This window comes from Mandrillus leucophaeus, unplaced genomic scaffold, assembly GCF_000951045.1.
Source record: "Mandrillus leucophaeus isolate KB7577 unplaced genomic scaffold, Mleu.le_1.0 Scaffold173, whole genome shotgun sequence".
Lineage (NCBI taxonomy): Eukaryota > Metazoa > Chordata > Mammalia > Primates > Cercopithecidae > Mandrillus > Mandrillus leucophaeus.
The window spans coordinates 4,148,675-4,169,463 of NW_012101732.1; the positions used below are offsets into that span (position 1 = coordinate 4,148,675).

The following is a 20,789-nucleotide window of genomic DNA, read 5'->3' on the forward strand; positions in this document are numbered from 1 at the left end:
AGAAGATCCCAAAGAATAGGCAGCGCCCTTGTTAGCACCTGGGCTGACAGGCTTCTTTGGGAAAGAGAGATGACAACGAATAGCCCTGCCAGGAACTTGCCATGTGGCCCCTCTCCCCTTCTCCACCTGTGATGTGCAGGGCTGAGCCCGGCTGACCCCAGGTGTCCTCCCTGCTGCAGTGATCATGGACAGCATGGGGTCATGGGCGTACACACAGGTGCTGATCCCAGGGGTCGGTATTAACATCCCTTTACAGATGGGAACAGGGAGGCTCAGGGGGATACTCTCAAAATTACACAGCTTTTAAGAGGTGGCAGAATTGGGGTGCAGACCCAGATCTGGGTTCAAGTCACTCATGGTGTGAGTGCAGCAGTTCTTCCCCTCATCTGGGCCTCGCCGTCTCTCTCTGAGTGGACATGGAGAGGACGGGGGCCCAGCAGCTGGATGGCTGTAGGGATCAAGGCTTCTCTGGGGTTGGCATGTAGAAGGGCGTGTGGCTGGTGGATGGGCATGCCTGGCTCCTCACCTGGCAGTCTCCTGCCCTCTAACTGGCTGTTTCTTGTCCCCCTAGTGCCCTCGGCTAGCATGACCCGCCTGATGCGGTCCCGCACAGCCTCTGGTTCCAGCGTCACTTCTCTGGATGGCACCCGCAGCCGCTCCCACACCAGCGAGGGCACCCGCAGCCGCTCCCACACCAGCGAGGGCACCCGCAGCCGCTCCCACACCAGCGAGGGGGCCCACCTGGACATCACCCCCAACTCGGGTGCCGCCGGTAACAACGCCGGGCCCAAGTCCATGGAGGTCTCCTGCTAGGCGGCCTGCCCAGCCGCCACCCCCGGACTCTGATCTCTGTAGCGGCCCCCTCCTCCCTAGCCCCTTTACGCCCCCTGCCTGCCACACTGCGCCTAACTCGGTATTAATCCAAAGCTTATTTTGTAAGAGTGAGCTCTGGTGGAGACAAATGGGGTCTATTACCTGGGTGCCCTCTCCAAAGGTGGGGTGGCAGTGGACCAAAGGAAGGAAGCAAGCATCTCTGCATTCGCATCCTCTTCTATTAACCAGTGGTGACTTGCCACTCTCCTCCCCTCCCTCAGAGACACCAAACTGCCAAAAACAAGACACGTAGCAGCGCACACTTCACAAAAGCCAAGCCTAGGCTGCCCTGAGCATCCTGGTTCAAACAGGTGCCTGGTCAGAAGGCCAGCCGCCCACTTCCCGTTTCCTCTTTAACTGAGGAGAAACTTATCCAGTTTCCGGAAACAAAATCCTTTTCTCATTTCGGGAGGGGGGTAATAGTGACGTGCAGGGACCTCTTTTAAACAGGCAAAACAGGAAGGGGGAAAAGGTGGGATTTATGTTGAGGCTAGAGGCATTTGGAACAACCAATCTATGTAGTTAACTTGAAGAAACAGATTTTTAAAGTTGGTGCATCTAGAAAGCTTTGAATGCAGAAGCAAACAAGCTTGATTTTTCTAGCATCCTCTTAATGTGCAGCAAAAGCAGGCAACAAAATCTCCTGGCTTTACAGACAAAAATGTTTCAGCAAACGTTGCGCATCATGGTTTTTGAAGGCTTTAGTTCTGCTTTCTGCCTCTTCTCCACAGCCCAACTTCCCACCCCTGATACGTGAGCGAGTGATGATTCTTGTTCAGGGAGAAGATCATTTAGATTTGTTTTGCATTCCTTGGAATGGAGGGAAACATTCCACAGCTGCCCTGGCTGTGATGAGTGTCCTTTCAGGGGCCAGGGTAGAAGCACTGGGGTGGGGGCGGAATTGGGGTTACTCGATGTAAGGGATTCCTTGTGGTTGTGTTGGGATCCAGTGCAGTTGTGATTTCTGTGGATCCCAGCTTGGTTCCAGGAATTTTGTGTGATTGGGTTACATCCAGTTTTCAATCTTCGACAGCTGGGCTAGAACGTGAACTCAGTAGCTGAACCTACCTGACCGAGTCACGTTCTTGGATCCTCAGAACTCTTTACTCTTGTGGGGGTGGGGGTGGGAACTCATGTGGGGAGCGGTGGCTGAGAAAATGTAAGGATTCTGGAATACGCATTCCATGGGACTTTCCTTCCCTCTTCTGCTTCCTCTTTTCCTGCTCCCTAACCTTTCGCCGAATGGGGCAGCACCACTGACGTTTCTGGGCGGCCAGCGCGGCTGCCAGGCTCCTGTACTACTGCCTTGTACTTTTCATTTTGGCTCACCGTGGATTTTCTCATAGGAAGTTTGGTCAGAGTGAATTGAACATTGTAAGTCAGCTGCTGGGGCCCGAGGATTTCTGGGACCCCGCAGTTGGGAGAAGGGAGTAGTCCAGCCTTCCAGGTGGCATGAGAGGCAATGACTCGTTACCTGCCACCCATCACCTTGGAGGCCTTCCCTGGCCTTGCGCAGAAAAGTTGGGGATCGGGGCAAGAGAGGCTGAGTACAGATGGGAAACTATTGTGCACAAGTCTTTCCAGAGGAGTTTCTTAATGAGATATTTGTATTTATTTCCAGACCAATAAATTTGTAACTTTGCAGCGGCTTGTGTCTTTTTTCTGTCCCTGAGAGATTGTGTGTGTGAAACATTACAGTGCAGGGATGGCTGTTTCACTGGGGGGTTGTCCATCCTTGACACCTAGGGGGCCCCAGCCCCTCATCTCTGGAATTCTTTGCTTCAAAGCAGCACGTCCAGCAGAAATTTAAGTCAGCCGATATGTTACTTCTAATTTCCTGGTGGCCTCATTTTCAAAAGTGGAAAGAAGTGGATGAAATTAATTTTAATAATACATTTATCTCAAGATGTCTGAAATATTACCACTTCTATAAAAACTATTGAGCAGGTATTTTGCATTCCTTTTTCATTCTGGGAACTCTAGTGTGTCTTTCACACTCACGGCCCTTTCAGACCAGCCGCATCTCAAGTGACCAATAGCTTAGACAGCACAGTGATAAGAGGATAAAACTTTTCAACCTATAATTTGAGGAAAACAGCTTTTCTATTTTTAACATTTATTTTTATTTTTTGAGACAATAGTCTCACTTTGTCACCCAGACTCAAGTGAAGTGGCATGATCTTGGTTCACTGCAACCTCCGCCTCCCAGGTTCAAGCAGTTCTGCTGCCTCAGCCTCCTGAGTAGCTGGGATTACAGGCATGTGCCACCATGCCCAGATAATTTATTTTTATTTTTATTTTTTCTTTTTGGTAGAGATGAGATTTTGCTGTGGCCAGGCTGGTCTTGAACTCCTGACCTCAAGGAATCCGTCCACCTAGGCCTCCCAGAGTGCTGGGATTACAGGTGTGAGTCACCGTACCCAGGCTACATTTTGTTTGGATTACAAAAAAATGGATGTGGAAAGACCATTCCTTTTCTCATGCCCAATGACAACCATTGTAATGCTTGCTTTCTATTCTACATTTAAAAAAAGTTAAAAGATTTTAGTATAACCTCTTATTTTAACTATTTAAGATTAGTTTAAAATGTACAGACAGTTGCAAAGAATACAGCGAGTTGCCATATAGCCTGTACTCGGTGACCCCTGTCATTAATATCTGATGTTACTGCATACTTGTCACAACCAGGAGATGAGTTGGACGTTGCTGTTAACTAAGCCCTGAACCATATTGAGAATTCACGGGGGTTCCCCTAATGTCCTCTCTCTGCCCAGGATCCCATCCAGGACACCCCATTACATTTTGTTGTCATGCTCAGCTTCCTCTGGCTTACAACAGTTTCTCAGATTTTCCTTTATTTTTTTTGCTTGAGACAGTTTCACTCTGTCGCCCAGACCAGAGTGCAGTGGCGCGATCTCAGCTCACTGCAACTCCGCCTCCCAGGTTCAAGCAATTCTCCTACCTCAGCCTCCCAAGTAACTGGGATTATGGGCACAGGCTGCCATGCCCAGCTAATTTTTTTGTATTTTCGTAGAGATGGGTTTTCACCGTGTTGACCAGGCTGGTCTCACAACTTCTGAGCTCAGGCAATCCACCTGCCTCGGCCTCCCAAAGTGCTAGGGTTACAGGTGTGAGCCACCTCGACTGGCCAGATTTTCCTTTATCCTTGACAGCGTTGAGAAGCACTAGTCAGGCATTCTATTGCAGGTCTCTCCACTGAGGTTTGTGCGTAGTTCTTCTCATGGTACAACTGGGGGCTGTGGGTTTTTCGGGGAAGCCCATAGAGGTGGTTTGTCCTGCTTCTCACATCATATCCAGGCCACACACTATCACTGTCGTTTATTGCCGATGGGATTAATGGTGATGGCCTAGCTGGGGTAGTGTTTGCCAGATTTCTCCATCGTCAAGTTACCCTTTCTACTTCTCCATATTCATTCCTTGGAAGCGCAAACCCCCAGAATTTGAGACAGTTCTCCGTTAATTTAGAAAGTTTATTTTGCCAAAGCTGAGGACGTGCACCTGTGACCCAGCTTCAGGAGGTCCCGACGACCTGTGACCTAGGTGGTCGGGGCGCGGTTTGGTTTTATACATTTTAGGGAGACACGAGACATCAATCCATACATGTAAGAACCATACAAAGGTTCCATCCAGAAGCAGGGACAACTAGAAGCAGGGAGAGGAATTCCAGGTCACAGGTAGGTGAGAGACAGACGGTTGTATTCTTTTTATGTATGTATGTATGTATTATACTTTAAGTTCTAGGGTACATGTGCACACCGCATGTTCTCTCTCATAGGTGGGAATTGAACAATGAGAACACCTGGACACAGGATAGTTGTATTTTTTTGAGCTTCCGATAAGCCTTTCCGAAGGAGGCAATCAGAACATGCATCTATCTCAGGGAGCAGAGGGATGACTTTGAATAGAATGGGAGGCAGGTTTGCCCTGAGCAGTTTCCAACTTGACTTTCCCCTTTAGCTGAGTGATTTTGGGGACCCCAGGATTTTCCTTTCACAGAAGCAAGTCACTAAGTGCAGCCCCCACTCAAGGACAGGCCCCCACTGAGAACAGCTCTCATGCTGTTCTCTGTGTTGGTTTTTCTTCACTTCCCTTGAAGAATTTCTTAGGCTTTGTAAAATGTTTAGCTGTAAACACTTTCGAAGTCTGCACCATCGTGCAACAGGTGGATGTGCCGTAGTTCACAGCCCTGCTGTTTAGGATCTAGACTTGGAAGAAGGTGGGGACATCACCTCAGCACAGAAGAGCGAGAGGGCGTTCCCAGCAGAGGGGCCAGTTTGGGCACCAGCACTGAGGGTGGATGGTATGTGTCCCTTTTTTTTTTTTTTTTAGATGGAGTTTTGCCTTTGTCATCCAGGCTGGAGTGCAATGGCATGATCTCAGCTCACTGCAACCTCCACCTCCTGGGTTCAAGCGATTCTCCTGCCTCAGCCTCTGGAGTAACTAGGGTTACAAGCATGTGCCACTACACCCAGCTAATTTTTTGTACTTTTAGTAGAGACGGGATTTCACCATGTTGGTCAGGCAGGTCTTGAACTCCTGATCTCAGGTGATCCACCTGCCTCAGCCTCCAAAGTGCTGGGATTACAGGAGTGAGCCACTGCATCCAGCCTGGTATGTGTCTTTGTGAGGAACGTGCAGTGTAGACTTGGGCAGATGACCTTGTGAGCTGTGCGTGGCAGGAGGTGAGCCTGGAGTGATAGTTTTTACAACTGCATCCTGTCCCAGCAGGGGCTGAGGGGAAGGCAGGGTCCTTGGGCTTCTTTGTGCCACGGATGGTCCCATTGATAAGTTAGAGAAGACTTCAGACTCCTCCTCTGAAGAGTTTTAAATGCGTAAAATAAAATACGTAAGACTAAAAAAGCTACTTGTAGAGAAGTATAATTATCCAAATGTGACTATTGTGTGACCTAATCACATGCACTTCTTCAGCAGTAATATGGAAGCAGACCTCAACATCGCTGCAATTTCAAAGTCCTGTACTTTGAGCTATCTGCTGCAATTGAAATAAGAGGATTATCTGGATTACAGCTGCTGATACTATTAGGGTTTGTCGCCTACATTTAGATAGAAGGAAATGCTAAGTTGCAATTAGTGGTTAGGAACAACAAAGATGCATTTTTTTTTCACCATCTGGGAACAGGGCCCTCTGGATTCTATACATAGATTCTTGGAGGGCCCAGGGACCCCAGGTTAAGAAGCCCTGTTTAAAGTCAGGGGAGGGAGGAGCATGTTGGCTCATGATTATTCAACAAACATAAGAAGTGCCTTTCCTACTTTGTGTCCTGTGTGAGACGGGAACTAAGATAAAGTGGGTGGTGGAGGAAAGGGCGAGGATGGTGAGGAAGCATCCCAGCAGGGGGGTTGTGCCAGCTTTGAGGAGTCAGTGTGGCACAGAGACCTGCTGTGGTCTGGCTTCTGCGAGGAAGAAACTGTTGCAGGTGTTTACATGTATCCGTGCTATTTAGAGATACATACCCAAAGTCTGTTTGGCCAGCTGGGGATCTGATTCTGGTCTCCTAGCTGCTTGTTTTGGTTTCAAATCTTCCGATTCTTGGGTTTCAGCAGCCCCTGGGAGGCCAAGTGTGTGCTGAGATTAGCACGTGCAGGGTCTGTCCTTGGCCCTTTTCAGTTTCCCTAAGAAAGTCATTGGGTTGACCCCTAGATCTGGTCTAAATCTATCGGCTTACGTATTTATATTGGGCTTCTTAGGCTACGTGGAAACCCTTCGCCAGTGTCCCACATGGAATCCAAGAGCAGAAGATGAGGCTTGGCCCTATGGGGTGGGAGACAGGATTGGGGAGGAGTTAGCCGTCTCCTTTCTAAGATCAGATTTTTCTGTAACTCTGAAGCATAAAACGGTGGCCCTAACCCAGGGTCTACCTGACCTTTTGGCTCTTGAACCCAAAACTAATCAGGTCTTTCTGTCTCTTAAGGGGAAGAATCTCATTGGTCCAGCTCTACTCAAGTGCCACTCCCTGTCTAATTAACTGTGACTGGGCTCACGTTGCTCCTGCGCCCTTCCCCCCACATGCATGCAGCGGGCATCTGAGTAATTGATGTCGTTGTGGCGATGAATTGGGCATATCTGTTGCATGATTAAGCCCATTGACAGCAAAGCTCACTGGCAGAACGTGCCCTTTCTCATCCCTGCTTTGAGAAGTGTCTGCTGAATGCCCAGCCCTCGCCAGGAGGCAGGCACCACCATGTAGAGATGGGACATCTAGCATTTGTAACACATGTCACTGTGGGTGTCCTTCCTCCCGAAAAACTAGGGATTGTTTTTTTTTCTTTTTCTTCTTCTTCTTTTTTTTTTTTTTTTTCAGATGGACTCCTGCTCTGTCACCCAGGCTAGAGTGTAGTGGTGTGATCTGGGCTCCCAGCAACCTCCACTTCCCGGGTTCAAGTGATTCTCCTACCTTAGCCTCCCAAGTATCTGGGACTACAGGTGCACCACCATGCCTGGCTAATTTTTTGTATTTTCAGTAGAGACAGGGTTTCACCATGTTGGCCAGGCTGGTGAGATTTCTTCTGTATCGACAGGACCAGCATAGAGCAAAGCACATAACAGGAGACTTTTGTTAAATTAACAGATGCATACTTCCTTTAATAATATGTAGTGTGCTTTATAGATTATTTCACCTTTTTATTATTTATTTGTGAGGAGTTTTCCTTGCTTCATATAGATGAGAAAACCAAGGCTCAGAGAGATTAAATCGCTTGTCCAGCCATTTCTAAAATGGATTAAATCCCTTGTTGTCTTGTTGTCTTTTAAAACCGTTCACTGAGCACGTGACTCATGCCCCCACTTATTGATGTCTTGGGATTGTGGAACATCAGTAAATTCCTGGGACTAACTAAGACTGTGGTTGCCCATAAGGTTGTTACTGACTGTGGCGGCTGTTTGTCCTTCCATTATTAGATAGTCCCACTCGGACTTAGATGACCTGCTTTTATATCTTTCATCTGGCTTTTAATTTTTCCACCTCCTCCTCTGCTGCCGGGCTGGCCTCTGCTATCAATAAGCCTGCTTTGGGCAGCTTCCTCTCCCTTTTTATGGAATGGACTAAGAAATCTACATTGTTAGGGTTGTGTGAAAAACAAGAGCAGTGAGGTTTAGGCTGGAGATCTGGAGACATTCGTTACAGAATAAAATACATGAAACAGTGCACGGGCTTCGTGACAGCTTGTTTGTCTCCTCAGAAGTCATTTTTGCTCATTCCTACATTTAGAAAGAACCCAGATTCAACTGGAATTTGGTTCTATGAATACAGAGGATGCCTTTGCATTCCGATTTTGTCAGTAGGGGTGATGGAGAACACTGGCATCTCTGCAATATGCTTTTGAAAAGAAAATGCTTCATAATAAAATGCTCTGGCCATTTCCCCTAAATCCCATTTTCCCCCCAATTCAGCCACCCGATATCCTAAAAAATTGCCCTAACATCTATACATTCATCTCAATCTGAGGCACCCACAGGACACCATGATCTAAGTTCCAATTTTGAAACCGATATGTTTCAGGATAGAGGTGTTCCTAGAAAGAATTCGTGTGACGATTATATTTTTATTGGAATGGAGCCTCCTCTTGACTTTTTATACTCTCTTCATGTGTTGTGGGGGCAAATGGATGAGAGGGATTTGGCCAAGAGGCATCAAAAGAGGCATTCACTTCATCTGCCCCAGCCATCTGCACATCGGTCCATACAGCTCAGATATGCTGTGTGCTGTGTCGGGCTTGGGAGCCATAGAGAAGTGTAACACACCCTTCCTGCTTTAGAGAAGCTGGGTTTTAAATCAAGTGACAGCACAACATGAAAACATAAAAAGCAAAAAATTTAGGGGCTCAGCAGTCTATGGCTGAGGTAAAAGAGCATTCAACTGAGTATAGATAGTGACACTATAACGGAGTATAGATAGTTTTCTTTACATGTGCTATTTTAAATAAGGGCTAAATAAATTAAATATACACACACACATTGACAGTAATTCTTACTGCAGCCTTGCTGATTACCCCCAGTTTATAAAGAAACTCAGCTGATAATAGATGTGTTTAGTAAGTGCTTAATGTTCTAAGTTTATTAAGTGCTTAGTATTCTAAAATCTATTTTAAAATTTTGTATGAAATGTGCATCCCACTGAGGGGTAGGTACAATCATTTTCTACATCTCACAGCTGGAGAAACTGAGGCTCAGATGGGCCTAGTAAGGAAAAAAGGATATCAAGATCCACTTGAGGCCCAAAGTCAGGACTGTTTCCATTGCATCTGCACCCTTCCTCACGCTTCTTTTTCCTCCTTTTGGTTCCTAAGGCAACTGGCAATAGATATTCTGTCCATCCATCTGATCCTTGCTTACTCAGTTCTTGATATGTGTCTGCTTCTGAGCTAGGCTCAGAGGAAGCAGCTACAGTCCCTGACCTCACGGTACTCAGTCTCGTTGGAGATATAGAAAGACACTGAATATGTGAGTGAGTGAATGAATGAACGCCAAAAGTTTCACTTTATATTTACATGAGGTGTCTTCCAGCCCGGATACATTGGCAGCCCTTGTCTTCTCTGAGTTCTAAACTTTGTGTTTCTAAACCCATTTCCAAACTTTTTTAGCCATTTTAATGTCACTATATAAAGTGTCTGGGACCTCGTTTCCACCATCTGCACATTTATTGAACGTGCTCAATGCTCCATCATTGTCTCATAACAACTGCAGGTACAAGAGAAGCCACCAAATCCAGTACGTGACTTTGCTGATGGTTTATTCCCTTCAGGAGAAAAGCCTTACACAGAGAAATTGAGCAATGAAAGCCTTCACACCGAGCAAACTTGTTCCCCACTACACAAATCACGAGAAAAATGAGGACTGTTGTGAAACATGACAGATTGCCCAAGTGTTATTTTTCTTCTATTGGAAAATTCTAAGACGTTTCCTCATGTGTAGTTTTTCAGTCACAAAAATGGCAGTAGGAATATTTAAATATTAAATCACAGTTTGAAAATAGATATATACATATATATACACACGCAGAGATACATAGTTGACTGTTATGATTCCCAGATATGCAGGGTTTACATTGTGGCTGCTTTGCATCAAGACAAGTTTGTAAGAAGCAGTGACATAGTTCAACGTAGTAGTCAGGAGCTAGATTACTTCCCTGTAATTGCTATAGACACACGGTACAAGGCTAGCGAGATTACAGACAATCATATCATTTGAGTCTACTATCTTTGATAACTCTGAATCATTTTCAAAGTTAAAATTGCAGCTATTGTCAGTAAAGTGCCTCTTATAAAGGTCATGCCTTCTGATCTGGGGACAGAATAACTAGGCGTAGCACAATAAGAGATGGCTCAGGTATCGGACTATCCTGGGTTTCCAGTCTTGGTCTGCTGTTCACTAGCTGGTAAGACCTTGAGTAAACTATTAAACCTCTGTGAGACTCAGATGATAGTGCCATATTCTGTAGGTCTGCTGTGAAGATTAAATGAGATATGGTAGGAAAGCACTTTCCACAAGGCTTGGTGTATGCTAAGCGCTCATCAAATGCTTATAATAAGGTTTAGCAAGATTTAATTTGGTGAATTCAGATCTCCCTCTCTTTTGCACACCTAAGCACACCTGAGTAATTCACTCTAAGTACTAATGTAAATTTCCTCAGCCAAGGTTAACTAACCCGTAGGGTACATTTTCTTTGTCTCAGAACATATAGTTAACAAGGGACCAGAGAGGTGATGATCTATTTGGTCTATTTGAAGCCCCTTGTAGATATGATTCTCCAATAGGAGTCATTCAGGTCTTTTCTAGAGGCCTCTGCAGGAGCAGGGACTGATAGAATAAGCTGGTGTTTGGGCTCTAACTTTTTGGGGGCTGACTTCTCAGAAAATCTGAGTCCCAGATGTTCCATTTATAAAATAGTGAAGAGATGTATACTCAAAATTGCTGTAACAATTAAATAAGATAATGAACAACTTAGCATAGTGCTTGGCACCGAGTAAACAATCAATGGAGATTTTTTCCATTATATCTATTATTCTTAATTTTTGTTGAATCCGGCCACACCATTGCAGGGAAATTCTGACTTAGAAAGAGCTTCATTACATTGGATCCAAATTTCCTTATCCATGACTTCAACCCATGGGTCTGAGACTTGCCCTCTGCGCTCTGCATAAGATAGTTCCATTTCTCAAAATCAATGGCGACTGGGTTTTTCTGACCACCTTCTTCCACCCATTGCCAGAATAATCCCTAGTTTCTCCAACCCGACTTCCTATGATCTTTGAAAGCTAAGTCCAGTTTCCCAAATTGAGATGCAAATTCAGTAAGAACCTAGCTCTTAGGTTTCCACTGAATTTCAAATGGAGTGAGCTGTTATCCAGCCTTGTAATTTGTAGATGGCAGGTGTTTTCACTCTAAGAAAATCTAATATGATTCACACTGACTTACAGAAGAGATCACTCATGGGGTGAATTCTCTTTATACAAGAATTCTTATATATGCATACACAAATATATGTATATATACATACACATTTCTTTAAAATATTAAATGTCTCTTTTGCTAAGGCACTTAATATAAAATTTTGACTGTTAAAATTATATTTTCATGTCGCTTTGGAAGAAGAGAGCTTCGAATAAAAGTAGGAACACATGCACAGCTTCCCGTATTCATCAAGTATTTAATGAGCGCCACTGTATGACTTGCACTGGACTAGGTTTTGGGGAGGTCATAGTAAGGAGGACAGATTCCCAGTCCTTTTCCTGTTTAGGAATCTCTCTGCACACTGCACAGAATTCCCTGTGAATAACTACATAACATTCAATATGCAGCATTGGGTAAACAGAATCATCTTTTAAATGTGTGATGAGAGCTGGTTCTGATGGGAAAGAGGGGAGAAGCTATAGGGGATTTGTGGATTTTTGTGTGTCCCATATTTTTTTGATACTTAAGCGCCTAAATTATCAGAAAATCAGATATTCTTGTCCTTTAAAAAGGAGCTAGAAAGACAATAAGAGGGGAAAATGACAGTGAAAAAAAGCCACTTATTCCCATATGTTTTCCTATTTTCCTATTCTGACACATTTGGAAGCTCTAAAAAAAAAAAAAGGAGAAAATATGGGTTATAAAGACAGTCCAATTTCTATCTGAATCCTACTTTCCCACTCACCAACTGGGTGACTCTGGTCAAGTTTTCTCACCTCTATGAGCTTCCATTTCACATTTGTAAGGACAGAAATAATAATGGGAACTTCTCAACATTGTCGAGAAGATTCAGTGAGCTAATATATGCAAAGCACTGAGAGCAATGTCTGGCACAGAAAAGGCCCTAAATAAAAGAATTCTAACAGTAAATATTATATTTTACTAATACAATAAATAATAGCCTGATATTCATTAACAATAACCTTTTCCTTTTAGCTTCAACCTCTTCAGGTTTAAACCCTTGTTAAGGCTATTTCTGTTTCTAAACAACTGGTAAACTTCTATCTTCATACCAGGAAACTGCCATTTGGTCAGCAGAACCAAAGGCTGTTAAATGAGTCTCTGCAATAGATGTGCCCTGAGCATGGGGGCCCTTGGAGTCCCACAGCTTCCAGCTCTAGAGATCACCCCAGGCTGCTACCAAGTGGACCCACTTCTTGGTTTGACCCACACCCCTACCTGAACCTGTCTTGGTCATTTCAGTGGGTCTGGCATGGTCTGCAGCTGGGTCTGTCAAGGCTCTGTAAGAGTAGAGGAATGTTCCAGGGCACCACTCTCAGGGGCCAGACAGGCCGGTCCAGAGGTCTTACCAATTCCTATGAGCCCCAAGCCGGACAAGGGAGAAGATTCAAGGAAGAGCCTGGCCAAGTACCCAAAGCCCTGCCATTCAGCAGCTGATTCAGTGTGAGAGTCAATTGGTCCTTCTGAAATGGGCTGACCTTGTCCTGTCTCTGGAGTATTAACTGGGGGCTTTTCCCATCAATAAGAATGTTTATCAAATTTTATTTCTGACTGGGAGCAACCTAATCTGTACCCTTCACAGTGTAGGGTTGAAGAGAAACTTAACCTCAACAATGCCCAGGTTAATGGATACAACTTTCCATTAAAAATCAAAATCAAGCAACTATTCACCTCACTTGGCAAATGTTCGATGACCTTGAGGTGCACACATATTTGGAATCAGGATGGTTTTCGTGTGTTAACGTCAGAATTACCCATTCTAGTACCTCTTGGCAGGCTACAAATAACAGATTATTCTATTGTTCCAAATTCCATCTATCCATCTGAATGGACCCAAAGAGTCTTGTGGTTTGGCATCTAAAGAAGAAATTAGTGATATTAGAAGTCTACCTGATTCAATTTCTTGGGATTTAGGCAAGATCCAGCAGGACTTCTAGTGACTTGGAAAGGTTGGATCAGGCTTGGGTATAGTCCAGAACAGCTAGAGACAGGCATTTTTCTTTAGAGTAGATGCTGAATGATGTCAAGGAGAAAACTCATAGTATGGGCCTGAGCAGCACCATCATGGGTCATTTCGGTGGTTAGAGACAGAAAAGGAGGCCAAGGGTCCAGATCAGGGTAACTAGGAATGAGTGGGAAATTGACAAAATAAGGCTCAATGGTGAAAAGTTATTGACCATAGGGCTGACTGCTTCACAGGCATTGGGTCAGTCTCCAAGACCTAAGATTTGTGCCTGCCTAGTTCGCAATTTCTGAGAAGTCAGGGTAGGATTCCAAATCAGCAAAGATGTCATTGGGATTCCTACAGCTCAGGTTGCAGAAGCAGGCATTAATCCATAGGACCTGGCGGGAGAAGCCAAGCCCATCAGGACACTGGAAAGACACGTTGATGGTCTTGGACTTGTAGGGGATGCAGCACCTGCTGTCCCTACAAACTCCACAGTATTTGGGTTGATAGGAGCGTGTGCTGATGCAGCCGGCGAGGGTGAAGTTCATGGATGCCTCTGGCTGGTACACAGCCAGACACTTCTTCCCTGCCTGAAGGAAAGGAAAGGCACTTTCAGTGGGGGTGCTCAGAGAATGCACAATCACCTTCTTCCCCTGAGCCCCGTTTTTCCTTCCTCACTATGTGGGAGCATTCCACCTTACTTTCAGCTTCACAGCATCCTCAAGCAAGGAGGTACAATAGCAAACACAGTGAGATCCAGTGTACTGCACAGGGGTAAATGGAGGACCACAGAGGAACATGTTTTGTTTGGGTTGTATCTCACAGCCTGCACTTTCTCTTTTGTCCTGCGTTTTTGTCTTGCCTATGGCCGTTCATCGTGGTTTCACCAACATGGGGAGCCTGTGTAGCTCCTTCATCCAAGCAAGTTCCCCTGTCTAGCTAGTGGCAGAACTGGCATCAGGACTTCATGCTTAGGGGACATGCTTTGCCCTAACTTCCCTGCCCGCCTTTGCCTCTCGTGGTCTTTCACACATACCTTTAATATGCAATGTATTCAAATGGATTTACATTATTAAAAGGTAACTCTACCTTCCACTGGGCTATGGGCCACTTGAGATTTGCTGTTCTTTCTGTGTCTCTGTGGTATAATTCCATGCCTAGTACAGAGTAGGCACAGAGTAAACCCATTGGATTGAGGGTTCTCAGGGTCTACTGTGTACAGCCCCATGCTAGATCTAGGCTGTATGGCGGCATGAATCTTCCCAATTTGGGAAACCCTCTGAGGGTATATAATTCTGGAAAAACATTGGTTAGAAATCAAAATTGGCTTGGACTTGAATTATCTGGTCTAGTAATGGTAGAGCCATCTCACTCAGCTTAGGACCTTTTCTCTAATTCTTCTGCAGCTGGTACATTTTCCATGTATGTTTTCAGTTAAGAGATGTCTATGGAATGCTTACTGTATACCAAGTGCAGAAAATACAAAAGCTAGTATTACAGGGAAAAATAATCAGAGAGGAAGAAGAAGAAAGAAGAGGAGAAGAAGGAGAAGGAAGAAGAAAAATGGATCCAGTTGATCAATATGTAGATGACTGGAGAAGGTGTCTAGGGGATGAGCAGTGATGTTGGATGTCTGAAGAGGATCACAGGGAGCCGTGCTGCCTTTTTTACACTGGAGGCAACCCTGGCCTCAACATCCCTAAGAAACCATCAGCATTCCAAAAATGGAATAACTGTTGAATTTTTTGTTTTGTTTGCTTTGATTTTCATGTGACAAAAGACTGACCACTCCTAAGGCATGAGTGAGGGAGACTTGAATTAGATAAATCAGATCCACGTTTAATTCTGAAGCTGGGGCTCAGGCTAATGTGGCCCAATTTTCTTTGATGCTTTATTTTAATTATCTTGGACTCTTAAAGCTGAAAGGGATTTCAGAGATCAACTCCAATATCTTAATGATGAGGGAATGGGGGCTCAGTGATGAGCAGAGATTGGCCACAGTCACATGCAATTAATGCAAGTAGACATTTGACTCTAGGGGTCCTGAGCCTCATTTAGTGCTCCCTATATCACCCAGTGTGGCTGCTCTGTGTGAGTGGGTTGGCATGGGAGTGAAGGGAGGATAGAAATTGGTAAGGATCCCTCAGAATCATTATAGAAGACCACTCCTGACGGTCCCTGAGGTTTTCCTGGAGTGATCCTGATTCTAATAACATGATGCTTACCAAAGCTTCCACTGAGTGAAATTCACAGTGCACCAATCTGGTGACCTGCATTATCCCAAATAGCTGTTACACCAGATCTACCAGGTGAGCTTAACTGTTCCCACTTTACAATATTCCCACTTTACAAATGCTTCCCACGAGGAAGTTCAGGAGCCAGGCTCAAATCCGGATTTGTCTGCTTGTGAAGTCCAGACGTCCACCCCTGCTCTGGACCCACCTTAATGAGTGTACGGATGTCCACATCGCATGGCCGCAGGTTGCAGAGGCGGCTTTCTTGCTCAGGCCAGCACTGGGCATTAACATTGGAGATCCGAGTGGAGACCCCCAGGCCGCAGCTGGTGGAACAAGGGCTCCAGGGGCTTGTGTAGGCTATGCAGTTCCTGTGCCACGGCTCTATCTCACCCACAGCATCTGTGTGTGGGGACCAGAATCTGCATGAGTCTACAGCTCCCACCAGCCCCCAACCCTCACCTTCACCACACTAAGGTCTGGGGTCCCCAGAACTCAGGGGAACAGAGAGACATTGGCTGTCCCTCCCCACAGGACAAGTTGGCTTCTAACCAGCAAAGGTACCCAGGGAGTGGAGGACATGTTCTGAACTCCTTGTATTTTTCTGATCAAGAGAAGCAGAGCATGGGAGGAAACCCATCTTTAGAGACAGGTGGACCCAAGTTCAAATTCTGCTCTATCACCTACAAGCTGTGTGATCTTAGATAACCCACCCTGGGCCTTTCTCCCTATTAGAACAATAACAGCTGCCTATGGGGCTGGCAACACAATAACAGGGCTTAGATTTTTACTGAGTATGCATCAAACATCTTGCCAGGTGCTGGGAATAGAACTTATTTTATTATTGTTACTATTTTTTGAGATGGAGTTGCTCAGGCTGGAGTGCAATGGTGTGATCTTGGCCCACCGCAACCTCTGCGTCCTGGGCTTTAAGTTATTCTCCTGTTCATCCTCCTAAGTAGCTGGGATTACAGGCATGGGCCACCATGCCCAGCTAACTTTGTATTTTTGGTAGAGATGAGGTTTCACCATGTTGGTCGGGCTGGTCTCGAACTCCTGAGCTTAGGTGATCTGCCCACCTCGGCCTCCCAAAATGTTGGGATTACAGGCATGGGCCACCGCGTCTGGCTGGAAATAAGACTTTTAAAAGACATTCTCCTGCCTCTGCAGAGATAAAGTTTACTTGGGGGAAGTTCAAAGGCAAGTAGCTACATCCTAGCACCTAACATTTTGTTTCAGTGATGCCGAGGGCATAGTGGTTAAGAGGGCATACGGGCTTCTTTGGGAGGCCAAGGCAGGTGGATCACTTGAGGTCGGGAGTTTTGAGACTAGCCTGGCCAACATGGTGAAACCCCATCTCTACTAAAAAATACACAAACTAGCTGGGTGTGGTGGCATGTGCCTGTAATCCCAGCTACTCAGGAGGTTCAGTCACAAGAACTGCTTGCATCTGGGAGGCAGATGTTTCAGTGAGCCGAGATCATGCCCCTGCACTCCAGCCTGGTCTAAAAAGCAAGACTCTGTTTAAAAAAAAAAAAAAAAAAAGGGAAAAAGAGGACATACACTCTTCATCTGGCAGCACTGCTACTTGCTGGCTATGTAATTTCCAATAAGCTAACTCACACCTCCTTGCCTCAGGATCCCCACCTGCATATGGGGTTGGCTATAGCATCCCTTTCCCGTACCGTGATAGAAAAGACAACTTCACGCCTATGAAAGCACCCAAGCTGTCCCTGGCCTTTAGTAAGCTAAAGCCCTTAGTTAATGTGAGTCTGTGTGGTCATTTGACTATCAGCCAACTCAACTACCCACTCTTGGATGGTCCTATTGATGCACGTATCTCCCGCGTCTAGAAGATGGTAGGTGCTCTCTAACCATCTGAAAAGTGGAAAACGGTAGCGAACTCAAGACCAAAGCAGGTTAAAAGCTGTTAAGACAGAGAACTGCCCACAGAAAGACAGAACAAGATGCAGAGGAGAGGAGGCCTGTCCCATCCAAACACACATATGCATGAGGAGAGGAGGGAACAGGCAGAGAGGGAAGGGATGGAAAGACAGATGGAAGCTCAGAGAAAAGAGAGAGAAAGAAGGAGAGGAGGAGAGAGAAAAGAGTGTGTGTGTGAGAGAAAGAAACAGAGGGAAGGTAATAAAAGTGATAAAAAGAATGAAGGGAGGGAAAGAGAGGGGAAAAGATAAACACAGAAAAGAAGAGAAATGTGACTAAAATTAGGAGAAAGAGGAAAGGTAAGTCAGTTCTTCCAAGCTTATAGGTGTGCAGAGAATATTGATGAACGAATGCAGGAATCACTGAGTGAGAGAGGGAGAGACTTGAATGAAATGGGAGGCATCCGAGGACAGGAGGGGCAGGGCTGGCAGGAACTGGAGCTGCAAGCACCTTGGGAGGCAGTGGGGAGGGATTTGCCCAGAAGGATAAAAGCTTTGGTTTTTGGGTCACCTCTGCTAGGCAGGGGCTCTGCTTGTGCTCAGTCAGCACGGGGTCACTGGGCCACACACAATGGACAGACAGCTTCTGCTTCCCTGCTTCCCCCGTGACCCTCATGCAGCCCTGCTGGGGAGGTGGTGGTGAGACAGCTGCCTTGCTGCCCTGGGGCTGCTGGGGACAACACTGTCCTCCATGCCTCCTCCTATCCACCCAGGACTGCTTCTCCACCTGGCAATTTTGTCTCTTAGGGTGCATTTGGCAATGTCTGGAGGTGGTTTTGGTTGTCACACCTCTGAGGGAGAGGGTGCTACTGGCATCTAGTGGGTAGAGCCCAGGGATTAGATTGCTGGGATTTAGTAGCCATGCATTAGATTGCTACTAAACATCCTCCAATGCACATGACAACTCCACCACAAAGAATTCTCTCATCCAAGATGTTGACAGTACTGAGCTTGAGAAATCCTGCCCCACACCGTACCTGAGCAGTCTTTAGCATCTATAATTTTAAAAAAACCCACCAATACCCTTAGAACTCTCACTCTATTGCCATTTTTCCACTGCTCTCTACTGCTTGCCTGGTAAGCACTTTCCTCTAGAAATGTCCTCATCTGCTTCCTGCCATGGCATCAGATGCTCCTGGTTTTCTTCCTACATCCCAACCCTCCTCTTGATTTCCCCATGCCTCCTCTTATCCTCTTCACCCTTCAAATGTCAGCATTCCCAGACCTCTGCCTCAGGCCCCCTCTCTCTCACTCTGCATGTTACCCTCAGGCCATCCCAGCCATCACCACCAGCAGCTCCAAGCAGATGACTTCAGAGCTCTCCTATTTCCTCTCCTTCCTCCTCATAAAGAGAAACTGGAAGCTCCTCTTAAGATCCCGTGGACAGGGCACTCTGCCTTAAATTCAGTCTGTTTCAAACTAAGTAGATCTCCCTTAGCCCAAATGTGCTGCTTCTCTTGTATTTGATCCTAGGCAATGGCAAGCCCTGGGAGTCAGCCTCTGGCTCTCTTTCTTCTTCACCCCATGTGTTAAATTGACATTAAGACCTTCAATCTCACTGAAGAAATGCCTCTTGTGCCTGTTCCTTCTTTGCTGCCTCTACTCCCACTACCCTAGTTCAGATCCTTATTAGCCCATCCATCTATCCACCCACCCACCCATCCATCCATCCATCCACCCATCCACCATCCATCCATCCATCTATTAACTGATCCATCCATCATTCACCTATTTGCCCATCATCTATCCATCCAATCATCCATTTATTTATACATCCATCTATCTATTCATTCATCCATCCATTTATCAGTTCATCCATCATCTATCCATCCATTCATCCATCTGTCCACTCATCTACTTATTTATCCATCCATCCATCCATCCATCCATCCATCCATCCATCCATCCATCTACTCATACATCTGTCTGTCTATTCATCTATCCATCCATCTACCCACCCATCTATTTATACACCTATCCATCAATTCATCTATCTGTCAACTCATCAATCCACCCATTTATTCATACATCCACCTATCTACTTATCCATCCATCTATTAATCCACCCATTCATTCATCATCCATCCATCCATCACCTATCCATCCACTCATCCATCTATTTATACATTCATGTATCTATTTATCCATCCATCTCTTCACCAATCCATCCATCCACCCACCTATCTATTCATCCATCCATCTACCCACCCACCCATATGACAAACATTAATTGGGTACATGCTAAATGTATGGCCCTGGGCTACATTCCAGTAAGCAGCAGTGAAACAATTGGGCCCCTCCCCACCCTCCTTTTCCAGGGCTTCCTCTTATCTGGTTTACCTGGCTGAAATCTCACCTGCCCACCCATCTTCATAGCAAGGGGGAAGCCTCAAGTCATCATGAAGCTTCTACTAGACCCATCTCGTCTTGCTCATGCCTCCTCTCCTCAGGTACCCACACACCTACCCTTCTTCCACCACCCATCCCTAACGCTTTAGTAGGATAATAATGGATTGCACTTTTAGGGCTTTGTTCTTTACAAAGCACTCCTCATTTTATGCTGGGAGGATCCCATAGGCCAGACTAGACAGATGGGATTATTTCTGTTTTACAGATGGGGCAGTAGGGTCTCAGGGGAGGTATGACTTTCTCAAGGTCACAAGGCTAGTAAGTAGTGGACTGGGGAATGAGTCATTCTATGGTGGTCAGAGCTCCAGGAGGGTCCACAACCCGTTTGTACCGTCCCGCCTCCAGCCCACTCGGGCCCACACCCACCGAAGGCTCCTGTGTCACGGGGTGCGGTCTTGCGTGGCCTCCTGGCGTCGTCCTCACACACCCACCGCTCACAGCAGTGGCCGGGTAGGCTCACGCGCCGCGGGTTGGGGCACCAGAGACGCGGGGGGCGCACTCGGAGGCACAGTGGTGTGCAGCCCACCGCACCGTCGATGCATGTGCAGTTGTACTTGCAGTTAGGCTGGAAGGACTGGCCATTGTTGTAGCGCACCCCATCCAGGACGCAGCCCACACCGACCACCTCTGCAAACACAGGCGGCGGGTCAGGTCCAGTGGCCTTGATGCCCCTGGCCGGCCCAGCTGCCTTTATAGGGGCTCCATGTGGACCACGCCCCAATCCCTGGGATGGCTACCAGCATGGGGGAGGAACAGAGGCACTAAGGCAAAGGCAGGGAGGTGTGAGAGTGCACAGGGCAGGGCTGAGTGTTTGGTGGGACTTCAGCAGAGGGAGTGCGGGAGTTCTTTTATAGCTTCAGCCAGCACCTAGGGAGTGGAAGGATGCAGCATCCCAAGGGACTTGCTCCCTGCAGGGTCCCCAGCACCAG

General features: G+C 46.3%; 2 protein-coding genes across 4 annotated transcripts in view; one reads left to right on the plus strand and one right to left on the minus strand.

The window, feature by feature from the left end:
• NDRG1 (N-myc downstream regulated 1) overlaps positions 1-2,517 on the plus strand; it is a 65,377-nt gene extending 62,860 nt beyond the window's left edge. For both annotated transcript variants that reach the window (XM_011977085.1, XM_011977086.1), the window contains one exon: positions 572-2,517. In XM_011977085.1, the coding sequence (XP_011832475.1) occupies positions 572-813 (242 nt within the window). In that variant the 3' untranslated portion in view covers positions 814-2,517. The remainder of the gene's footprint in view (positions 1-571) is intronic.
• Positions 2,518-13,481: 10,964 nt separating this feature from the next.
• Positions 13,482-20,789, minus strand: part of WISP1 (WNT1 inducible signaling pathway protein 1) — a 40,737-nt gene continuing 33,429 nt past the window's right edge. Inside the window, exons 3-5 of one of the 2 annotated variants that reach the window (XM_011977087.1) lie at positions 20,227-20,487; positions 15,717-15,910; positions 13,482-13,864 (exon numbers count right to left, since the gene is read on the minus strand). In XM_011977087.1, the coding sequence (XP_011832477.1) occupies positions 13,565-13,864; positions 15,717-15,910; positions 20,227-20,487 (755 nt within the window). In that variant the 3' untranslated portion in view covers positions 13,482-13,564. The remainder of the gene's footprint in view (positions 13,865-15,716; positions 15,911-20,226; positions 20,488-20,789) is intronic. The other variant, XM_011977088.1, reaches the window with a different exon arrangement.